This window comes from Astyanax mexicanus, chromosome 1 (genome assembly GCF_023375975.1).
Source record: "Astyanax mexicanus isolate ESR-SI-001 chromosome 1, AstMex3_surface, whole genome shotgun sequence".
NCBI lineage: Eukaryota > Metazoa > Chordata > Actinopteri > Characiformes > Acestrorhamphidae > Astyanax > Astyanax mexicanus.
Genome location: NC_064408.1, coordinates 53,040,846 through 53,062,375, shown reverse-complemented (window position 1 = coordinate 53,062,375; position 21,530 = coordinate 53,040,846). Strand labels below are relative to the sequence as shown.

General features: G+C 37.7%; 1 protein-coding gene across 3 annotated transcripts in view; it reads right to left on the bottom strand.

Moving 5' to 3' along the window:
- afg1lb (AFG1 like ATPase b) overlaps positions 1-21,513 on the bottom strand; it is a 36,587-nt gene extending 15,074 nt beyond the window's left edge. For 2 of the 3 annotated variants that reach the window (XM_007255677.4, XM_022665393.2), the window contains exons 1-7: positions 21,100-21,513; positions 17,929-18,314; positions 15,106-15,157; positions 13,769-13,870; positions 13,552-13,679; positions 9,532-9,631; positions 2,533-2,591 (exon numbers count right to left, since the gene is read on the bottom strand). In XM_007255677.4, the coding sequence (XP_007255739.3) occupies positions 2,533-2,591; positions 9,532-9,631; positions 13,552-13,679; positions 13,769-13,870; positions 15,106-15,157; positions 17,929-18,314; positions 21,100-21,205 (933 nt within the window). In that variant the 5' untranslated portion in view covers positions 21,206-21,513. The remainder of the gene's footprint in view (positions 1-2,532; positions 2,592-9,531; positions 9,632-13,551; positions 13,680-13,768; positions 13,871-15,105; positions 15,158-17,928; positions 18,315-21,099) is intronic. The other variant, XM_022665386.2, reaches the window with a different exon arrangement.
- Between the last annotated feature and the right edge of the window lie 17 nt (positions 21,514-21,530).

The window sequence follows — 21,530 nt, the reverse complement described above, 5'->3', positions numbered from 1 at the left end:
TGAATCTTTGTGAAGGTCACGTATGTTTAGGAGTTGCTGCACAGTAGTATAGTTTACATCCACTAATATAAAAATAATGCACTAATCTTGCGTAATGTTATAAAAAAAATTAACTAGAGGTGATCCGTGGTTGGACTGTGTTACAGAAGTCCCTTTCAATGAATCTCTGAAGCAGCTCTTGAATGATGGTGCTCAATCAATCACTTTTCAGTAAATCAAATTCTCACAGCAATTAAATTAAGCAGAGAGTTTTTTTCTTAGGCACTTCATTAAGCAAAAAGAAAATAAACTTTTTAAACACATTTGTTTTATTAGAAACAACAAATGAACACATATCCCAATGTTTTTGTCCACATATTGTATGTAACATACAATACCTCACTGATTCTGCAGAAGTGATTTAAATCTACTAGTGCCTAAGCAGAATCTCTAGGTGAAACATTTTGGCAGATTGAGTTGTGTGATTTATGTGGTTGTGTGAACATATATTTTTGCACTTACTTATAAACCTTTAAATGTTAGAGTTTAGTTTAAATTTTATTATTGTTGTTGATGTCTTCACAATATTTAATTTAAACAAAAAATACATATTGGCATTTTTTATTAAATCTGTTTACAACAAAGTCCTTTAAAGCCCGAACCATCAAACCATTTACAGACAATTAGTATTTATTGAAACAAATGAATTAAGACTTTTATTTTACATCATAATTGTAACAATGTATTACTTTATTACTAAACAAAGTAAAACTTAATAGAAAACTGTTAAATCTTGCTAAATACTGAATTAGAGCAGGGCAATATGACTATTTTATCATACTGTGATATTTCATCAGTGCTTAATCAACACATGAAACAACTGATGTTTATTTCATTACCATAAGTGTAATTTGTCCAATTACTTGGATGAAGTGCGGCATATTTTAAATACAATCTATGTATTACAATAACTAAAATATTTAAGCAGCATTTGTTAAAATTTGCCACTGCTTATGCATTCAGTCTGTGTGTGAAAGTATCATAATAAATTTTCTATTACAATATTTTTGTCCAGCCCATGTTTTGTTTAATCAAGTAATTTTTATCAAAGAAAACTGTTTTTATATTATTCTACTGCCTGCAGATAATCCACCATAGAGTAGATTATTTTTCTGATTTTACATTCTTATTTACGTAATTGATTATTATTTGTTAAATTTAAATTATTCCGTATTATCTAATATGTGTTTGATACAATGAATTGTTCAGTTGTCAAACTAATGTTACATATGTCTCAAAAACTCAAAGATCAAATATATTCACTTGATTTAGAGCAGTTCTTCTTAAACCTAATTCTGAAGCCCCCTGGCCTTCATATTTATTGCTTCCCAATCTCCTAACACACCTGCTTCAGCTCATTAACCAGCCCTGTCAGAGTCACAGGTGATACACGTGATAAAGCTGGTTAAAGAGGATAAACTTTAATGTGCAGGGCAGAGGGGCTCCAAGATCAGGGAAAATTACATTTAATTTTCAGAGGCACCTTGCTTCAATATAGCTATAGTTCAAGAATGTTTTAATTGTGTTCTTATGATTGGATTGACTTCTGTTACCCAGTTACCTCCGCTACCTGTGTGCTGGTTTATACATCACCACACTGTACTAATGCTAATTCATGGACAGATATGGTTTGTCTTTATAGTATATCAATAAGAGGGCACTTTCTGCCATTTCTGCCTCCCACATTATGGAATATTTTTAAAAACAGAAGTCAAATGTAATTGCAAAATATTATATTTTTAAAAACTATTACAATTAAATATTTTACTTATCTTGAAAAAAATCTTTTTTAATTACAGGTACATAACTTTTTCCTGTATAGCACGCAGTGTAACAGCTATATGAATCAGATATTTATATGTGTATGACAGCAAATAATACTTCAGCTACCTTACCTAGAAGTTTAGTATGTAATCATACTCAAGAAGAGTATGCTCTTACTTCTTCTACTATTAACCAGCTGCTTGCTTGAGCGTATGCACAGTCAAATGTGCAAGAATGTGGGCTGCTGAAAATGCCTGGCAATGATGGTCTGATTATTTATGACGACGGCCTGCTGCAGAACTGTGGTAATTGCCCGGATAGCACACAGGATAATGCCAATACCTGCTTACAATGATGCTATTAAATTACAAAGCAGATCAGAGCATCTCTGTCGTCCGTGGCCACGCTCACTTTGAAATGCAAGCAGGCGGCTTCATTCCAGCCAACCCACGCTAGTCATTAAACAGCCTACTCTCCGTCTCTCTCCATCTCTCCCGCTCTCTCTCCGTCTCCCCTGTCTCTGCTATACCCTCTCCCTTCTCCAGGTATGATCAAAGGTACCTTTTCTGTGCTGTGTATTTTTGCGTGCTTGCGCCGTGACGCTGTGTGTTGCGCCAGTTACAAAATACATCAAAAAGCAGACAAAGAGGTGGGGCGACATAAAGAGAGAGGGACACGAAGAGTATAAAAGGATAAATAAATTAACTAGGAGAATGACTTTGTCTTTACCTTGAGCACGCCGATGAAAGGCACAAAAGCAGCTCTCTGAAGCCCGTTTTTGTAGAGTTCTGAGAGAAACACAGAAAAAGAAATGGAGAGAGAGCAAGAGAGAGAGAGAGAGAGATGATCAGGCTTGGCTAGTATCAGCTACACTCTTTAGCTTCCTCATAATGTCATTTTCCTCCTGTGATTGGCAAATAAAGTGTCTATTGATGAAGTGAAGGGAGCGAGGGGAGGAGGGACAAAAGGGACGAGGAGAGGTAGAAATTGATTTCTGTGTGCAGCACAGGAGACAACAACAGCACATGAAATTCATTACATTCCCTAACAATGAGCTCAGGAGAAGAAGACACAGACAATAGGCCAACATCAGAGTGAATAGAGACTTCAATTAGCCCCACAGGCATTACAAACCCTGATAACACACACAAACACACACACACACATAGCAGAATGTAAAAGAGAGGATGATGAGATACTGTTATTGATGACTTGTTTAGAGGCATACAGCAACTGATGACAATTCCTGGAAGCAGTGGCCAGGGTCCTCTCCTCTTCAAACAAAAGGCCTGTTGCACACAGCAGTCCTGGATGTTTCCCTTCTTTAACCAGTAAACTTCCATGGAGCTGGTACAGTCTGCTCTTCTTTACTTTGCTTCACTTCTTACCAGGAAACAGTTACAGTTATTATTACCTGGGCCACAGTGTTTCCAAGCATTTCTAAATATGTTTCATTTATGGAGCTACCATTAATCTAAAACTAGGCTAAATGAATTAATCAGAAAAAATTTGAACCACAAAACATTTGTACATTTTCTGTTTAAGCACTAACCATTTTCTTCATGGTAAACCATCAAGAGATTTGAGGAGTACTGTAACATCAGATGTTTCAGTCTTGGCTTTTGCTTGTTGACTTTGTTGCCACCGTTTTTCTTTATTACAAAATACAAAATGCAAAACACATTTTGCAAAACATCGAAAAAAGTAAAAAAATATACTTTTTTTTTTTACTCGGATCTTACAAACATGCATGTGTGTGTATACTATTCCAGTAACAGTATACTTGTTAGTGTAAAGTAGTGCAAATATTAAGAAAAGTATGAAATTATGTTTAGATCAAAAAAAGAGATTTTTTTTTCATCTGGCTACCAGATAAGACTTTCAGGAAGTATAGGGTTCTTCATAAAAATTTTGAAAAAAAAACACTGCATAAGATCTGGAGCAAAAGTAGGGCTAGATTATCTACGCAATCTGTTCATTTAAAGGGAACAGGTTTGGTGGTATACCAGTTGTTTGAATTATCTTATAAACAATGTGACTAGTGTACGCCTAAGTATAATCATTTATTACAACCAAATTAATTACATAATCTTTGAATTAATAACAGAATAAAAAATAAATTAAACAATCAACATGGGTAAGGCTGCATAAGTTTGAGGTTTTGATTAATATTCAATTAATTGCCCAGCCCTACCCCTAACCATATTAGAAAATGTTCACTTAAAATGACTCTCAATACGATAGAATAATTGATTTCTTAATAGGAAGATTTAACCATGTTGTTCAACAGCTGATTACGAGCGTAAAGCAAAAGCTATGGCCATATTCATACCGTAATGAACAGCAGCGCCCACTTTTTCACTCTAATCCACCTCCCTCACTTCCTCCAAGTGGCCCTAAAACGCTGAAGTGTTGTTCTTGACGAAAGAGAGTATCTCCAAGTTGAGGTTCAAACGCTCCAGCCTCTTTCACGACCCTTTACCGCCACATCTTTTCCCCGCCTCGCCTGCGCTCGCTTCCTTTACCGGCCCTTGCTCTCTGTCTTTCATGTAAGCCAGCCTTTCCATTAGTTGCCTAATTAAAATGAAATAAGCTGGCTATTAAGTTTTAGCGTGCGCTTTGTTCTCAGTGGCTGGTTAATGTTGGGAGAGAGCGTCTTTATGCAAGTGCTCGCCCGTGGCGCACTCCAAGCGCAAAGGCCACTTCATGCAATGAGACATTAGCGGCACTCTGAGAAAAGCGGAGGAAGAGAAAAGGAAGATGACAGGGTTGACTGTCTCAATTTCTCTCCTTATCGCTCGCTAAAGCTCTCTGCGTTAATGTAACATCACAGCTATTACAAAATGGCAACTGTTGAATCAACAATGAGGAAGAGCAACAGCAAGGCGGAGAGAGAGAGGGGGAGATTAAAGAGTAACTGCTGAAGCTTCTCAGCGGGGGTCACGGTTTTATGTGTCTTATGTGTTTTATGATGAACGGTATGAAAGCAAAGAGGCTTTGATGGTGATGACATTGGGATTTTGTACTGTGTATTCAGGTGTAAATGAAAATAAGGCGTGAATGCTGTGACTGACTAAAGCTTCAAAGACCGCCACTGGCCTCGTCTCTTTACCTGTTTGCATCACTCCACCTGTTGTAAGAAGAGCACAGCTGGGTTATAATGCACTCTAATTAATGTTAAGGTTAGAGATCAGGATATAGACCACAGCTGATTTCAAAATATACAGAAATATTATTGACTTTCTTACAATCCAACCATTCATTGATCCATATTCTCACCAAGTAAATGTTGTGGGTTTGATGCTGCAGTTGGTCTGCAGGTCTAGGTTCAGCAACAGTATGTGCTGAAAGAATGAGGTCAGCTGACTACCTGAATATACTGAATATAGACCAGGTTATTCCATCAATGGATTGTATCTTCCCTGATAGCATGGGCAGATTTCAAGATGATAATGTCAGGATTCATGGTGCTGGAATTATGAAAGAGTGATTCAGGGGGCATGTCCAGATCTTAACCTCACTGATAATCTTTGGGATGTGTTGGAGAAGACTTTGTGCAGTGGTCAGACTCTACCACCATCGATGCTGCAAGATCTTGGTGAAACATGCAGCACTGGATCTTCATTGCAGTAGATTATTGAAACAATGCCACAGTGAATGTGTGCTGCAATTAAAGCTATAGGCGGTCCAACCAAATATTGTGTGTGAGTGTGTAGCCCTTTTTTGGTGTCAACTTTTTTGGGCCAGGCAGTGTGTTTTGTCTCATTTGTTTAACTGGCTTTTCTTTATCTAATTTTAGGACTTAGACCATTATAGACCATTCTAAAGGCCTCACAAACTTCCAAGCACCACTGAATATATATGTAGGATAAAAGTCATTTAACTCGTCAGTCCCACTTGACCTTGCACTGAGAAATCATGTGACTGAGTGAGAGAAACCCTGGTTAAGGTTATGTACGCTTTTAACCTGAGAGGAAGAATCTTGACATCACCAACTCTGTACAAGGTGAACTGAGCAAGGGTGAAAAGGATAGATGAACTGAACAAAAGCTGCTGAAAGAAAAGAGAAGCTGATATATGAGAGTGTTTGGAATTGGATTAAGAACACGAGAAGGCTGTAAGCTTTAGGAACATGTTTGACTTTGTTCAGCCAACAAAATGCACTTGAGGAGACAGAGGGCAAACCATTGTCGATAATTGTGTAGAGGTGAGAAGACAACAATACAAAGTGAGAAAGCAAACTGAGGTCATGTGAGCTGTGCAGGTGACAATGTCAGTGTCAGACATAAACATTCATAGAACATGGCAGCTTGAATATCATGCTCTACGTTCATGTTGTGCAATACCATAAACTACATGCAGATTTGACAGTTTTTTTTGCATAGATTTCTAGTACATAAAGGCATCACACAATATACAGTCCCCTCCAAAAGAACTGGAACAGTGAGGCTGATCATTTTCTTTTGCCGTAGACTAAAAAACACGCAGTTTTGTCATTAAAAGATGAACATGAGACAAAAGATCAACATTTTAGCTTTTATTTCCATGTATTTACATCTGGTACACAGTTCAGAAGATCCAGCACCTTCTGTCTGAACCCACACATTTTTCTTGTGAGCAAAAGTATTGGAACAGATAAACTTAATATAGAATAAGACTTAAGCTTTAGATGCAAAAGCTTTACTTGTAATAACTGCATCACATTTATGACCCACTGACATCGCTAACCTCCCTCATTCTTCCTCACTGATGCTTTTACCAGGCTGCAGTTGTGGGTCATCATCTTGCTGCATAAAGATCTCCCAATTAGTTTGTTTAAATCTTTCTTTAAGTGGATTGACATGTATCTGCATGTTCCTTAAACATTTATTAAGATTAACAATCCCATTTCAGAAGATGCCATGACACTCCCTCCACTGTGTTTTACAGATGAGCTGGTATGTTTGAGTTCATAAGCAGATCCTTTCTTTCCCCAAACTTCAGACTTTCCATCACATAGTTAAAGATTTATCGTTGTTTTATCAGTCTATATTCAAGCCACAGGCTTTTCTCTGTATTTCTCGGAAAATATCAAAATGGCCATCCTATTCTTACTGCTTATTATTGGTGTTCATCTTCTGCTAAAGCCTCTGTATTTTTGTTCATGAAGTCTTCTGTGAACAGTAGATTGTGGTACCTTTACTCCTGTCCTCTGGAGGTTGTTGCTGATGTCAATAACAGTTGTTTTAGGGTCTTTCTTTACAGAACTCATAATGTTTCTGTCATCAACTACTATGATTTTCCTTGAACTTTCTGTTCAACATCTGTTCCTTAGTACACCAGTAAAGACATTCTTCTTCAGGACATTCCAGTTGTACTGGCTATGAACAATATCTGAGCAAGAGTTCTGATTGATTTTCCATCTTCTCAAAGCTTCACAATTGTTTGTTTATCATTCATAGACATCTCTCTGGTTTCCATGTTGGTTACTCCTCTAACTATAAATGCACAGTCTGCACAGGCAAAACCCAAATCTGAAACTACAGTGGCTTGCAAAAGTATTCATACACCTAGAACGTTTTCACATTTTATCATCCTACAACCACAAACTCAAATGTATTTTATAGAGATTTTAAGTAATAAACCAACACAAAGTGGCAAATAATTGGGAAGTGAAATGAAAATTATATATTTTTTTCAATTTTCTTTTAATAAAAATATGAAAAGTGTGATGTGCAAAAGTATTCAGCCCTCTTTACTCTAAATCCCCTAAATAAAATCGAGTGCAGTCAATAGCCTTCAGAAGTCACTGAATACGTTAAAAGAGTCCAGCTGTGTGTAATTTAGTCTCAGTATACAGCTGTTCTGTGAAGGCCTCAGTGGTTTGTTAGAGAACACTACTGAACAAACAGCATTATGAAGACCAAGAAACTCACCAGACAGGTTAGAGATACAGTTGTGAAGAAGTTTAAGGCAGGGTTGGATTATAAAAACATATCCCAAGCTTTAAGCATCACAAGGAGCACTGTATAATCCATCATCCAAAAATAGAAAAAGTATTCTACAACTGCAAACCTACCAAGACATGGCCGTCCACCCAAACTGACAGATCGAGCAAGGAGAGCACTGGTCAGAGACGCAGCCACTCTGGAGGTCAATCTGGAAGGAGCTGCAGAAATCCGAAGTTTAGGTAGGAGAATCTGTCAAGAGGACAACTATAAGTCGTATACTCCACAAATCTGACCTTTATGGAAGAGTGGCAAGAAGAAAGCCACTGTTGAAAGAAAGACGTTCTGAAGGTTCTGTGGTCCAACAGATGAGACCAAGATGTCCAAGATGTGGTCCAAAATGATGAGACCAACGTTGAACTTTTGGCCTAAATACAAAGTGCTTTGTGTGGCAGAAAAGTAACACTGCTCATCATCCTGAACACACAATTCCCACTGTGAAACAAGGTGGTGGCAGCATCATGCTGTGGGGATGCTTTTCTTCAGCAGGGACAGAGACGTTGATCAGAGTTCATGGAAAGATGGATGGAGTTAAATATAGGGCAATCCTGGAAGAAAACCTGGTGGAGGCTGCAAAAGACTGGGAAGGAGATTCAAAAGTATCCCCCTAAGTATTGATATAGGGGGAGGTGAATACTTTTGCACGTCACACTTTTAAGATTTTTATTTAATTACATTTTTTTAATATATGTATCATTTTCGTTCCACTTCACAATAATGTGCTATTTTGTGTTGGTCTATCACTTAAAATCTCTATAAAATACATTTAAGTTTGTGATTGTAAGGTGACAAAATGTGAAAAAGTTCAAGGGGTATGAATAATTCTGCAAGACACTGTAAGTGTAAACATTCAGCACTATTTATTGTTTGAATAATTATTGTAACAGGACACACCTGGGCAATAAAACACACCTGACTGACACATGTTCCAATACTTTTGCTCATAAAAAAATGGGTGGGTTATGATAGAAGGTGCTATCTTCTGAAATGTGAATCAGATCCTATTTTATTGTCAAACCCATTTTTTGTCAGTCTAAAGTTAAAATAAATGGATTGATCTCACTGTTTTAATACTTTTGGAGGGCGCTGTATAATTTGAGATCTTATTTTTTTGAAAGAAAATATTTTCTTAATAAATCCCAAATAACATGTTTTTTTAACACATTTCAAACTAATAAAACTACAATTTCTAGGTCAGAACTTTTGTCCCTCCTGCTCACAGATATAGTTTAAAGAAACTTAAAGAAACTTATCAGAGTAGGTACAGTATGTAAATTATCACTGCATTATAGACCAGATTTATAAAGTGTGACTACCGGTACATATTTGTTCGAATATAATTGCCATGTACACAGTACACAACTTGTTGCAACTAGAATTTATTGCTATTAAATGTATCTTCAAGGAATTGGTGAGCTCTATGTAAGCTCTTGATGAGTTCTCGTGAGCTCATAGTTCATGTTTTTGAACAATTTACAAACAACGACTGTGTTACTGCCAAGCAACCACTGGTTATCTGGACATTTGGGAAACTCAGAAAGTGTGAAATTCAGAAGAGGTTTCATAGTAACACATCTGTTCGTTCGTAAACAAAATGTATAAGGGTGTTCAACTATTTGCATGGGAAGTAATGCTATTGTGCTTTCTGTTTGCTTGTGATTCATAAACCACACCACTTTTATGAATAAAACCTTATGAATGATGCTGAAAATGCAATGTTGTCGCCTAGAATGTTCCTTACCTTCTGGTGGCCGGTTGGAGGTGGCCACTAACACCACACCACATGAAAACAACCCACTGAAAAGCTGCTTCAGAATCATAGCATCAGCAATGTCCACCACCTGAGCAAATGAGAAAAAGAGAGAGAGAGAGTCAGCCTAGTTAATCTGCTACAGTCTGCAGTCTCCTTCAAATGTCATTTCTTTCCAATGACCGGATAATCGAGAGACTTGGATAAAATTGTTTTCAGTTTTGCACAGCTGCAAATTTATCCCACTGGAGGGAAAAAAACTCACTTGAACATGTATTTAACAGATCCTCTGAACTGATTGAACTAGAAACGATTCCTTGGCCCTGCGCCAGTGCACCTAAAGCTAATCGCTCTGTGGAGGAAGGTCAGAGGTCTGTGGGAGCGTACACAGGTGGATGAAGCCTGAAGATGAGCAACCCCCCCCAGCTCTGCCTTGAGCTAATTACTGCGATTGTGACTGTGTGTGTACACACGATTCAATGAATACCAGGTGTTGTTACATTTGAAATCCAGAGCCTTGGCTAAGGTCCATTGACCACCACGTGCACGAGCATGCACGCACACAAAGCCACTCCACCTGACAGCAAAATGGCCCCATGGAGGCGCAGCTTTCCGCCGAATGACAAGGACGAGTGGCTCAAGGTGGCTCGTCTGAGCTAATCAAGTCAGGGCAGCCAGACAAAGCCGGAGAATAAAATGATAAATAAATGAATGAATAAATAAATAAATAAATAAACAGGGCACAGCGAGGCAAAATCAGTGGCACAATGGCAGCCAGATGGCCACACATGCGCTGCGGACACGCACATACACAGATGCGTTCCCTATTGTGCTTTCTAAGGGCCTGGCATTGCTGTCCCTGAATCTCGGCGGCGAAAGAGGGGGGGAACGAGTGGTTCTTTCATTATCATTCACATCATCATCATTGTCGTTATTATCATTTAAACGTTGCCTTTTTCACAGCAGCGAGCTGTCGCCTCACACACATCTGCAAAAACATAGGAGCTGCTGACCCTCCCCGAACAAAAGGAGCCCTTTAGTCAATAACCCACAATGAAAATCCTCTTCCTTTTAAATTCTCTCTCCCTCTTCCTCTCTCTCTTTCCATTTGTGCAACACTATATGTTTAATATGCTCTCAAGTGAGCAGTACATTTGTATGTTTGCTCCTGAGCGCAGACGTGTAGCCTGTAGTGAGCACAACTCAAGTCTTATGCTGTCCTTCAACCGACCGGTATTGATTCGTCAAGACTGTGTCCTCGATATAGCCAACAGTACAACTGTCTTTATTTACGCTCCACTTTGGCACCGTCGCATATCTTTTCGGGAATAGGAGAGAACCCCCCCTTCAAATCACTGATGGACATTATTTGTGAAAATTTGTGAAAAGGAGACACTTAAGATGGCCATACCCCCAGCATATGGTGTTTTTCTTACATTGAAGTGCTCTCTTTTTTTTGCATACTAAACCTTCGGCCCTTAATCTAATCCCATTAGCATCTGTGCGGCGATTTTACCTTTGGGTGGGCATGTCGGGGGGGTTGCGGTGGTTTTACAAAGCCGAGGTGCTGCTACCTAAATTGAATCACATTTCATTTAACCGCCTTTTTTCTGTGGCTCATTTCAAAAGAGTCATTTAATTATGACCTTTTCATCCTTCCTGTATTTGTGTTTTTTGTTTGTCGCACAGGCACCATGGCACACACACGCATACACAAACACACGCTCTTTCTCACAAACACACACACACACACACACTTGGGTGGGTATTGTTCGCCAGTTTGAGCAGAAGAAAGCACTGTGCGGTACTTCGGTGTTGTCGAGCACAATCTCCAAAACAACGGCGTGGATATTCAAATGAGCATCCAATTACGACGGCAAAGAGTCACTTTTGTGCGGCGCATACGGGTGCCAAATTACGCTCTTTTGATCTTAAACCTTTACTTACTCAAATCCAGCGATGAGTAATTTCTGACTGAGGGGCTAAGACAATGCCTCAAGCAGTTGCTACTCCCTTTTCCTTTCCCCTCCTGCTTGCCCCTCTATATCTCTCTTTTGCCCTTCTCTCAATGCCTGGCATTCATTAAGGGAGCTGAGGGGGACAAAAGGGGAAGGCTACAAATTACTGATAATGACGCCGGACTAATGAAGAGAACGAAGAAATTTCATTAGCATTTAAGAGGCACGGATGCATGAGATCCGCCACGGTTGCTCTCCATTACCCCTCACTTAAGGAAGCAAGAGGGGCCGGCTGAAACCCGATGCCACATTTGCATGCCTAAGTGGCCGTGGCTCCTGATTGGTAAGGGCCCGTCAGGCTCCTCATTTATGCATCGCAAACAAAAACGTGTGTGCGAGTGTTCCATGTTGGCGCTCGCCGCAGTCTGCAAGCAGACCAAGACCCCCGAGTGTACAGGCAATGACGTGTGTACACAAGCGCACGCACACACAGCAATATCTGCTCTGAGGTAAACATTTAAATTATAAAAGGGACTAATGAAAAGAGCGGCCCTTGATCCTGACAGATACAAAGAGCGAGGACACGAGTGCGTCCGCTTGTGTTTGAGCGTGTGGAGACAGACGCTTGATTATTTAAGTCTTGTGTAGAAAAATCAAAGAGCTAATGATGCCAGGGCACGCCAGTCCTGAGGTGGATGACCTCTCCATAAGAAGTGCCCACAGAAAACATGAGCTGCTGCCCAGAGCGGTCAATTGTGTCCAGTGTAGATCTAATCGACAACATGCGGTTGGGGCTTTCCTGGTCATGCATGATAATGGTGAAAATCTTCTTTTGAGGACGTTTGTGTCTCAGCTTCTTAAATGTAATACACGTGTGTTGCTCTTCTTGTTGTTTTCTTTAAGATGTTAATGAAGTAATGCAATAATATTCTGATCTTGTTCATTTCATTAAAATACTCATCTTTTTATTGAAATACTCATCTATTTTAAGTTGCCTTAACAGAACACCTTTAGATTGCAAGACTGAGATGATGTTCAAGTTCTAAACTCCACTAGATGGCTCCAAACTTTGCAAAGTAGTTTGCTTCCCCCTCTACAAAACTCTTTTTTTTGCTGCCAAATAAACAACCAGAGTGTCTTTTACTAAGCAGTTAGCCATATGTTTTTAAATGTTTTAAAGCCAGCTGTATTCATATTGGACAGAGTAGACTGCAGGCTTAGGTTCTGGTCTGGATAAACTGAGACAGTATGCTCAGTGACATTCCCACCACATAGGCCTGTTATTATAAAATATTTTTGGACAATATAATGTCCCAGTAATTATGACTATAAACAATTATATTGTAATTTTAAGACATTTTATATCAATGTATTCAATTGTATTCAATAATATTCAGACATTGAAACTGGAATATAAAATGTTTACAAATAAATTAAACATGAATTAAACAACTACTTTACATATCTGCTCATTAAAGTTAATAGGCTGCCTTGCTTAGTAATAATAATGCACAATGTCTATCAAAAATGTATATTGTATGATACATTGATAACAATGATAAAGACAAGCTTACCCACACATACTCTGAAACATGTTTGTATTCCATGTCTGTCATTGTAGGCGATTCATGTCTTTGTCTACAACTGTATAAAACAGTAAGATGGTGCCTTCTTTAATTGCTTTGTCTTACAAAAACATTTTATTCATCCACATGCTCACATTTTCTTCTCAACAGACTGTTATGAACTAACTATTCATATGAACTGTTGTTCAGTCCTTAAAAACAGCAAGCAAAAAATGTCAGCGTGGACAGATGGAAGAGAGCTACAGTAACGTCTAGTTCAAGTATGAATGTGACATTATACAGCGCACACACTTTACTTTGCATTTCAATGTTGTTATTTCCATGCTAATGATTTAACAAATTGGCTTTGTGTTATTAGTTCTTGATTTGCAACACCTGTTGATCCCCTCCACCCACCCACCCCAGGCTGCTGAGCCCTCAGCACCTTCTCAAACTACTCAGCCGACCCCCCCCCCCCCCCCCCTTACCTGAAATTCATCCAGGCATAAGAGGCAGGTTTCTGAGGCAATCTCCATGGCAACAGGAAAAATGGGATCGTAGATTGTCATTTTGCCTATCTGTCGTTTTGGTAGACTCTGTTTCAGTCGATGGATCCCTAAAAATAAACATTTATGATCAGTCACAAAATTGACATGCAAGCTATACAATACTTTACAACTCTAGATCTCGGCAAAATTAACCTACGTCTGTGAATATCTAACATGAAGCTGTTGAAGTGAAGCCTCTTTTTCCTGCTGTTCGTCACATGAGAGTTAAACAGATCCATCAGCATTGTTTTTCCAGTCCCTGAAAACACAGAGCACAGGGATTGCTGTAAATGTTTGTATTACAGACCTGGTAAATACACAGTAATGAACACTAAAGCCTGCAGGGCTGTTACTACATGACCCAACACTATTAGACACCACTGTACAGAAGCCTTGGGTCCTTAAACACACTGTTTTGAAAAAATTAAAATGCCTTATGTAACATCAAACTCAAACTGTATTATCGGCGTGCAGCAACAGAGAAAGCTCTTCACACTGCAGACTGTGCTCACGTGACATAACGAGGCTGGAGGTAGAGTGAGGTAGAGTGTGAGGTAGAACAAGGTACAGTGGGGCTGAGAAAAATGGAGGGAAGTATATAACTTATTTTGAAGTCTGGAAAGTAATAAACGCAGCCAACTTAATTTAAAGTAATTTATCTGTAGAGTAAGCACATTCTAAAAGAATCATACACAATATGGAAAAAGAACTGCGGCACCTGCTCATGCAGTGTTCCTTTTAAAGTCCAGAGTAGACTTTCTACTATATTTTGAAGCAATGCTGTAAGGATTTGACTGCTTACGCTCCCAGACTGTGGAATGATCTCCCCACTGACATCAGACTCTCAGCTTCGGTTCATGTTTTTAAGAAACGTATAAAGACCCATTTTTATTCTCTTGCTTTTAGTAAGGCATGAACCTTGATTATTTGCTTCTTTTATTTGTTATTTTACTTGACATTTTGGTTTGTTCTTTTGTGTTTCAGATTACTTTCATTTATTTAATTTTATTTATTTATTATATGTATGTGTATGCATGTTTATGTATGTGTATATATGTATATGTGCATATGTGTATGTGTGTAAGTATGTATGTACATGTGTATATGTATGTATATATGTATATGTATGTATTAGGTATTTAATTTCTGTCTGTAAAGCACTTTGTGAGGTGCTCTAGAAAGGTGCTATATAAATAAAGTTTACTTACTTAAAATTATCTAAAAGCTCAAATATCTTTCGGGTGCCAAAACATTTGCATGGTGCTTTATTAATAATACAACTACTACTAATAATAATAATCTTACATAAAATGTTAAACAGAGTGTTTGATGTTTTATTTCATGGCTTTTGGATTCCCTCTCACATTACTGCTCACAGTAACACAAATTTTGACTGAACAGACCTCTATATGCGACTGTTAAATGTCTACTGATCTATATAATTGTATTTGTATTGTTGATATCTCCCATTATAAAAGAAGTTCATGAACTCACCGACACCACCATGAATGTAGCATCCACGAGGGGGAGGTGGCTTTACAGGTGCCTGCAGAACAACACATTATTCAATTATTATAAAATTATTGAATTTTCCAAACAAATATAACACAATCAATTTTACTGCAGCAGGTTAATGATAAAATTATATAAAATATATTTTGTCAAGGCAAATGGCATGAACAAATCAGGCACAGCACAGAAATCCATGAAAAATAAGTTATGCATTTCCAATGCTTTAAAATGTTTTTTTCATTAATGTTTTATTTAAAGATTCACAAATGCATGAAATTATTTTCACTTAAATTGCATGAGTTTGTAACACTAAGTTAAGCTAAAGCAGGGGTCACCAACCTTATTGAACCTGAGAGCTACTTCTTGGGTACCAATTAATGCGAAGGGCTACCAGTTTGATACACACTCGTGAAATTACAAATTTTCTCAATTTACCTTTAATTATATGTTATTATTAATAATTAATGACAATATTACATATTATATTACATTATATTGTATAATAATATATAAACTATAGGCTATCTCTAAGCTAATATTAATCAAATATAATCTAAAATTACACCAATGCAACTGTGATATAAAAAAAAAAGAATAGCAACAAAAATGCTATTTTTAAACCAGGCCTGTGGGCTACTCATAAGGTCCTTGCGGGCTACCTGGTGCCCGCGGGCACCACGTTGGTGACCCCTGAGCTAAAGGGTAGCATTACTACCCCTCCTGCCTCTCTCTCTGTCTCTCTCTCACTCCTCCCACTGTGCTTGTCTGAAGTGGCATCTGAGCATTGAGGTGAGTCGGTCGTGGACAACAGTGCTGTGACTTCTCGCTGACTTCCAGAACTCTCAGCGGCCTAGTCATGCTAGAGTGGCCAAACACAGCGCAACAACAGACAGAGGACCAGCCCACAAGGTGGAGTCACCCTTCAGCCTTTCAATGAGCGCTGTCAGAGACCGGGGGCCAACACATCTCACGCCAGCACTGTTATGTGGAAGAGTTCTGTTTTCCATTCTCTCCACACAGCACTGGAATTGTTCTTAGTTTGGCTCCGGACTTCAGCTGAGGCTTACTGCCACCTTACTGCAGCAATAATAACCCTTTCCCAAGTAAAACGACAAAGGACATGACAAACAATAGACATCTTTCATCTTTAAGTTCTGTTTTTGTTGTTTGTGATAATGTAAGACTTATTGTTACTGATAATTCCAGTACTGTGTTACTACGTCATGCCCTTTAATTCACATAGATCAACAGTTTAATATTTTAACTCTACAGTTTCTCAAACAATAAATCATATTTTATTTACATTAGCTAGCACCAAAATCAAACAGTATTTTGATCTTTTTTTTGTTTTGAATATTGTCATATTTAAAAAAAATTATCACAATATATATGTGATATTTAAAGTAGGTACACTTTAGACATACATTTCATATATAGTTTCATATAGAGTGATGTATTACTACTAATAGTACCATATACTATTAATAAATACAGCTCTGGAAAAATACATTTAAATAAAATGAATGAGTTTCTTTGATTTTACCAAACTGAAAACCTCTGGAATATAATCAAGAGGAAGATGGATGATCCCAAGCCATCAAACCACCAAACTGAACTGCTTGAATTTTTGCACCAGAAGTGGCATTAAGTCATCCAAAAGCAGTGTGTAAAACTGGTGGAGGCGAACATGCCAAGATGCATGAAAACTGTGATTAAAAACCAGGGTTATTCCACCAAATATTGATTTCTGAACTCTTAAAACTTTATGAATATAAACTTCTTTTCTTTGCTTTATTTGAGGTCTGAAAGCTCTGCATCTTTTTTGTTATTTTAGCGATTTCTCATTTTCTGCTAATAAATGCTTTAAATGATAATATTTGTTTTTTTTTTATTTGGGAGAAATGTCCGTAGTTTATAGAATAAAACAACAATGTTCATTTTACTCAAACATTTACCTATAAATAGCAAAATCAGAGAAACTAAAGTGTCTCTTAGTTTTTTCCAGAAGTGTACATTTATTATCAATTACATAATTCATTAATTAAACTCATTATATTACAGCATTTGCAACATACATTTGAATAATGTTACAAAGACAAGTGAATGCAGATGTAGTCTTGTAACCAGTGTCCTACACCAGCTTACAAAAGTATCATTTAAACAAAACTACACAACTGATCCCAGGTAACACCATAACACAGTTAATATTCAAACTGTATACATATTATCCATATAGGGCAGAGGTGAGGGATTCATGTTCTGAAGGGCCGGATTTCTGCACAGCTTTTCCTGCTTAACACACCTGATTCAACTCATGTGTTAATAGTCACTCTGTTAGAGCAGGGAAATCAGAAAGCAGTGTTGGATTCTGGCCCCCTCTGCCAACCCCTGATATAGGGGATAAAACATGAAGGCAAATTGTTTACATTGAAGCTGAGACAACAGAATAGTTAAGTATGGATGTGTTTATGTTCCCATTCTCAAAGATAGAAAGAAAAAAAACTTTTCCCAAGACAATGGGAAGCCCTCATTACAGCAGAATTTTTTGGGAGAGGGCAGACACCCCTCGGTCTCAGTGGGAACTCTTCTGTGATCCAGAGAGTCCTGTGTCTGAACCTACCCCCCCCTCGACATGCCCACACCCACAAACTGCAAAACAACTGCTTTGACCTAGAAAAAAAAACAAACAACTTACACAGGAACACTTAAAGTGGTGAAGTCTGGGTTCAGACTGGGTCATGGAACTTTAACAACAGTTACACATACCACAACTAAGGCAGGAGCACAAAAAAGCTGACTGCTTACCTTTTCTACACTGCATTCATCTACTTCTTCTGCTCCTTGTTTTACTGATGTAACATCAGAGTCCCGGTGTGTCACTTGTCCATCCTTTGCCCTTGTGTTTGTCATCAATCTATTCTTGGAATCTTCTAAGACATTGTACGGGTCTGAGTTTAAGCTACTGTGTCTGTTCTCCCCTGGCTGTGTAAAAGATAAATCGAGTGGAATATTGGTGTACCCTGCTATCAGTCCATGTAGCTCCTCTAACTGCCAAAGTGCAGCTCTCTGCTGAATGTCCTCATGGAGCAATCCAGAGTGTACCAGGTTGTTGTAGTGAGCAATGGGTCCACTGTGCTTGGTAACATGTGAGATTGTTGATAATGATGCATGTCCTAAAGATAAAGTGGAACCTGTAAGAAGATACAAGCTACAGTAACTAATAAAAAACATTTTCAGATATTTGATTTAATTAGTGTTAAGTGTTAGTGTTAATGCCAGATAACAGAATTTTTTAAAACTGCCATTATTGCACCCTGTGGTAAACAAGGTGTATTCTTAATTCGATGCATTTTTTCTATGTATATTCTTCTCCTAAAGACCACTGAATCCTCTGAATTTGCTAAATTAAAATATGAATTTTCCAGATGCAAGGTAGCATTGCTACATACAGGACATATGTCATAATACTGCCAACCTTTAACAAACTTAACATGTATTTGGCAGTATAGAATACTGTGGGCAGAAGATTGTTCCATTGTTCAAGTTCAGATTTTTTTTTTATTTTTTTTAGAAAGAACCACATTTACCATTTGTGCTGTACAAAGATGGAAATCTACCTTGGAGAAATGCAGCATGTACAAATAACTATACTGTAAAGATACAATGCACATTTGTATTATGCCTTTTTGAGTTGTGCACTAAAAAAAAGCACAGGGCAATGCATTGGATAACATGTTGGTATTTCTTTGTTTTTTTCATCACCATTCACAGACAATTCAACATGTAAGCACAAATATCTTACACATAGTATCAAAACAGTAAACCTAAATAATATACATCTATAACATTTTTTTATAATGTGTATACAAAAGGGGTTGGTTATATGGCACTAAAATAATATCACATTATTTTAGGGTATTTTTGTGATATTATTGGCGATATGACAAGAATACACTACTATAACAAAATGAAAATATTTTTTTTGGCGATATTATTGCATATAATATGATATATTACAGCCCTAATTGAGATTTTCACTAGATTTAAACAGATTTAACATATCATGATATTAATAATGCACTCCATATCTTCAGGATTTTAATCAAAATAAGAACAGTGTGATTTTTACTTTTTCTACAAACGGCAAAAACATTTTACCCTAAAACAATTCAGATACGGGCCAGCAGCTTCAGATAATGTCAAAAATAGTGATGGATGAGCTACAACAGCAGAAGACCACACCAGGTTTTATTTCTGTCAGCAAATAACTCAAACCATAATTTAGCAGGAATTGTATTCGACATCTTGTGAAATAAATGCCATAGAGAATTTACAATGCAAATATTTCATTCGTAGCAAGTTTTATAAGGCGCACATAAAATCCTTTATTTTTTCTTTAAAAATTATAAGTCCACCTTAATTTTATCAGTCAGGTTGTAAGAAGCAATAAAGCCACTCCGCTGAAGTGCAGCGTTGTACAGGAGTTTCAGTAAAGTTTCTCCAGTAAGGAGGCTGAAGCAGTGTTAGCATTAGCTGCTGACTGCGCTATTCTTTAGCCGTTCAAAGGTGAGTTTTATCAGCCTGCAGCCTGCTGCTAAACTCGGCTAGCACTACAGGAGTACTATTAGCATTAGCATTTGCGTGCTAGCACTAGGGATTAGCAGCTAATGCTAATGCTACTGCACCCAGAATTTTATAAGAATATTCAACTTTGAGTAGATTAAATCACTTAAAACTAGTACAAGTGATTTATTCTTATGATAATACTCCAATAATCTAAAAACGAGCAATACTAGGTATTTAGACTACATTTAAGAGGATTTCATTTGCTAAGATATCATTGTTTGTAGTGTAGGTTGTTTTAAATGCAAATGATCTACGGGTCTGCTTAGGATACGAATATTTCTCCTAATATGTTGCTGTACAATCTGAATTTGAGTAAAATAAAGGTTTCAAAGGCAAGTGCTGCCAGGGATCCAGTACACACCTTTACTTTGTAACAACATGGCAACAAACTAGTATTTGTTGTAGTATTTTGGTACAACAGTGTTGCAAATTTTGAATGTCTTATATTCTAAAATATATGGTGTGCTTTATCAGGGATGTGTATTAACAAGGACTTAGCAATATGATATGTATCACAATACAGGGTTTATGATTAGGTATATCACAACATAAGCAAAACAATAGATTGCAATTGTTTAAATCAAATGTTAGAGAAAATAACTCACTAATAATACACACTATCGTATTTACAAAATCTGCAATATAAATCTGAAAAGTTTACTTTTTCTCTAGACTGGTTTAAGTCGGCAGGAATCTTTGCAGTTAATGACATCAAAACAATTAAGAGACACATGTGGAATTATGTATTATCCTCCACAATCCACTGACCTAAACCCAACTGAGATGGGTGATTTGAGATGAGCTGGAGCTTTATGGCGCAAAGTAAAAGCAGCAACTATTGTTTAGCACCGGAACTTCTTTAAGATGCTTGGAAAAGTGTTTCAGGTGACTCTACCTCATGAAGACACAGAGAAAGTACAAAGACTTTGCAAAAAGGTGTTACTTATAAGTATAAAACATAATCGTGTTTACTAAATAATTCTGTATGTGTACCTGTATAGTTTTAATACAGTCTTTAATATTAAATTCACAATGTGTCTAGGTGTGATCAAACTTTTGAATGGTACTGTAGTATTACACAACAAAATACTGCAATATGACTGATTTATATTCAGATAATGAAGCATAGTTGGAATGTTGGTCTTATGTGGTCTTATGATCAAGATAAGGAGGAGATGTGATACCTGGAGGATAGAGGGACTGAAATAAGGCTGGAGGGTCACTGAGGACCCCTGTGCTGCTGCACACATGTATAGCGTAACTTTGACAGGGCTACAGCTAACCACAGCAGCGCGCTCCTGTGCCCTGCCTGTGTCAGGAGTCGGATGGGTAAGTTAGTTACACTCTCACCTCTTGTCGGTTTAAATAATGTGCAGCACCTTCTTCTGGAGCCCTGTCTGTGTTTAAAATAACTCAGAATAAACCTCCTTATCAAACTCGACGAGGGCGCTGCCATCTTCCTTCAAACCCCAACGACTTTATGTGACTCGTTCATCCAGCTCCGTTTTTACATATATATTTTTTTATTTTACAACAAATGAAAATATGGTTACATAGTATACGATACAAAACCATAGCCAGATAATCTTCATTTCGAGTCGTAAAGAAAAAAAAATAAAAATCATATTTTCAAAAAGGGTAAGGTATAGCTCAACGACACACCATCGCAAAATGTTACGATTGGCTGTTTGCTGGTGTCTCAGAGCAGTTAACCAATCACAGCCTGGTCCGCTGAGTCACCGGTGAGGAAATGCCCCGTTGTTTTTTGCAGCGCCCGCCGT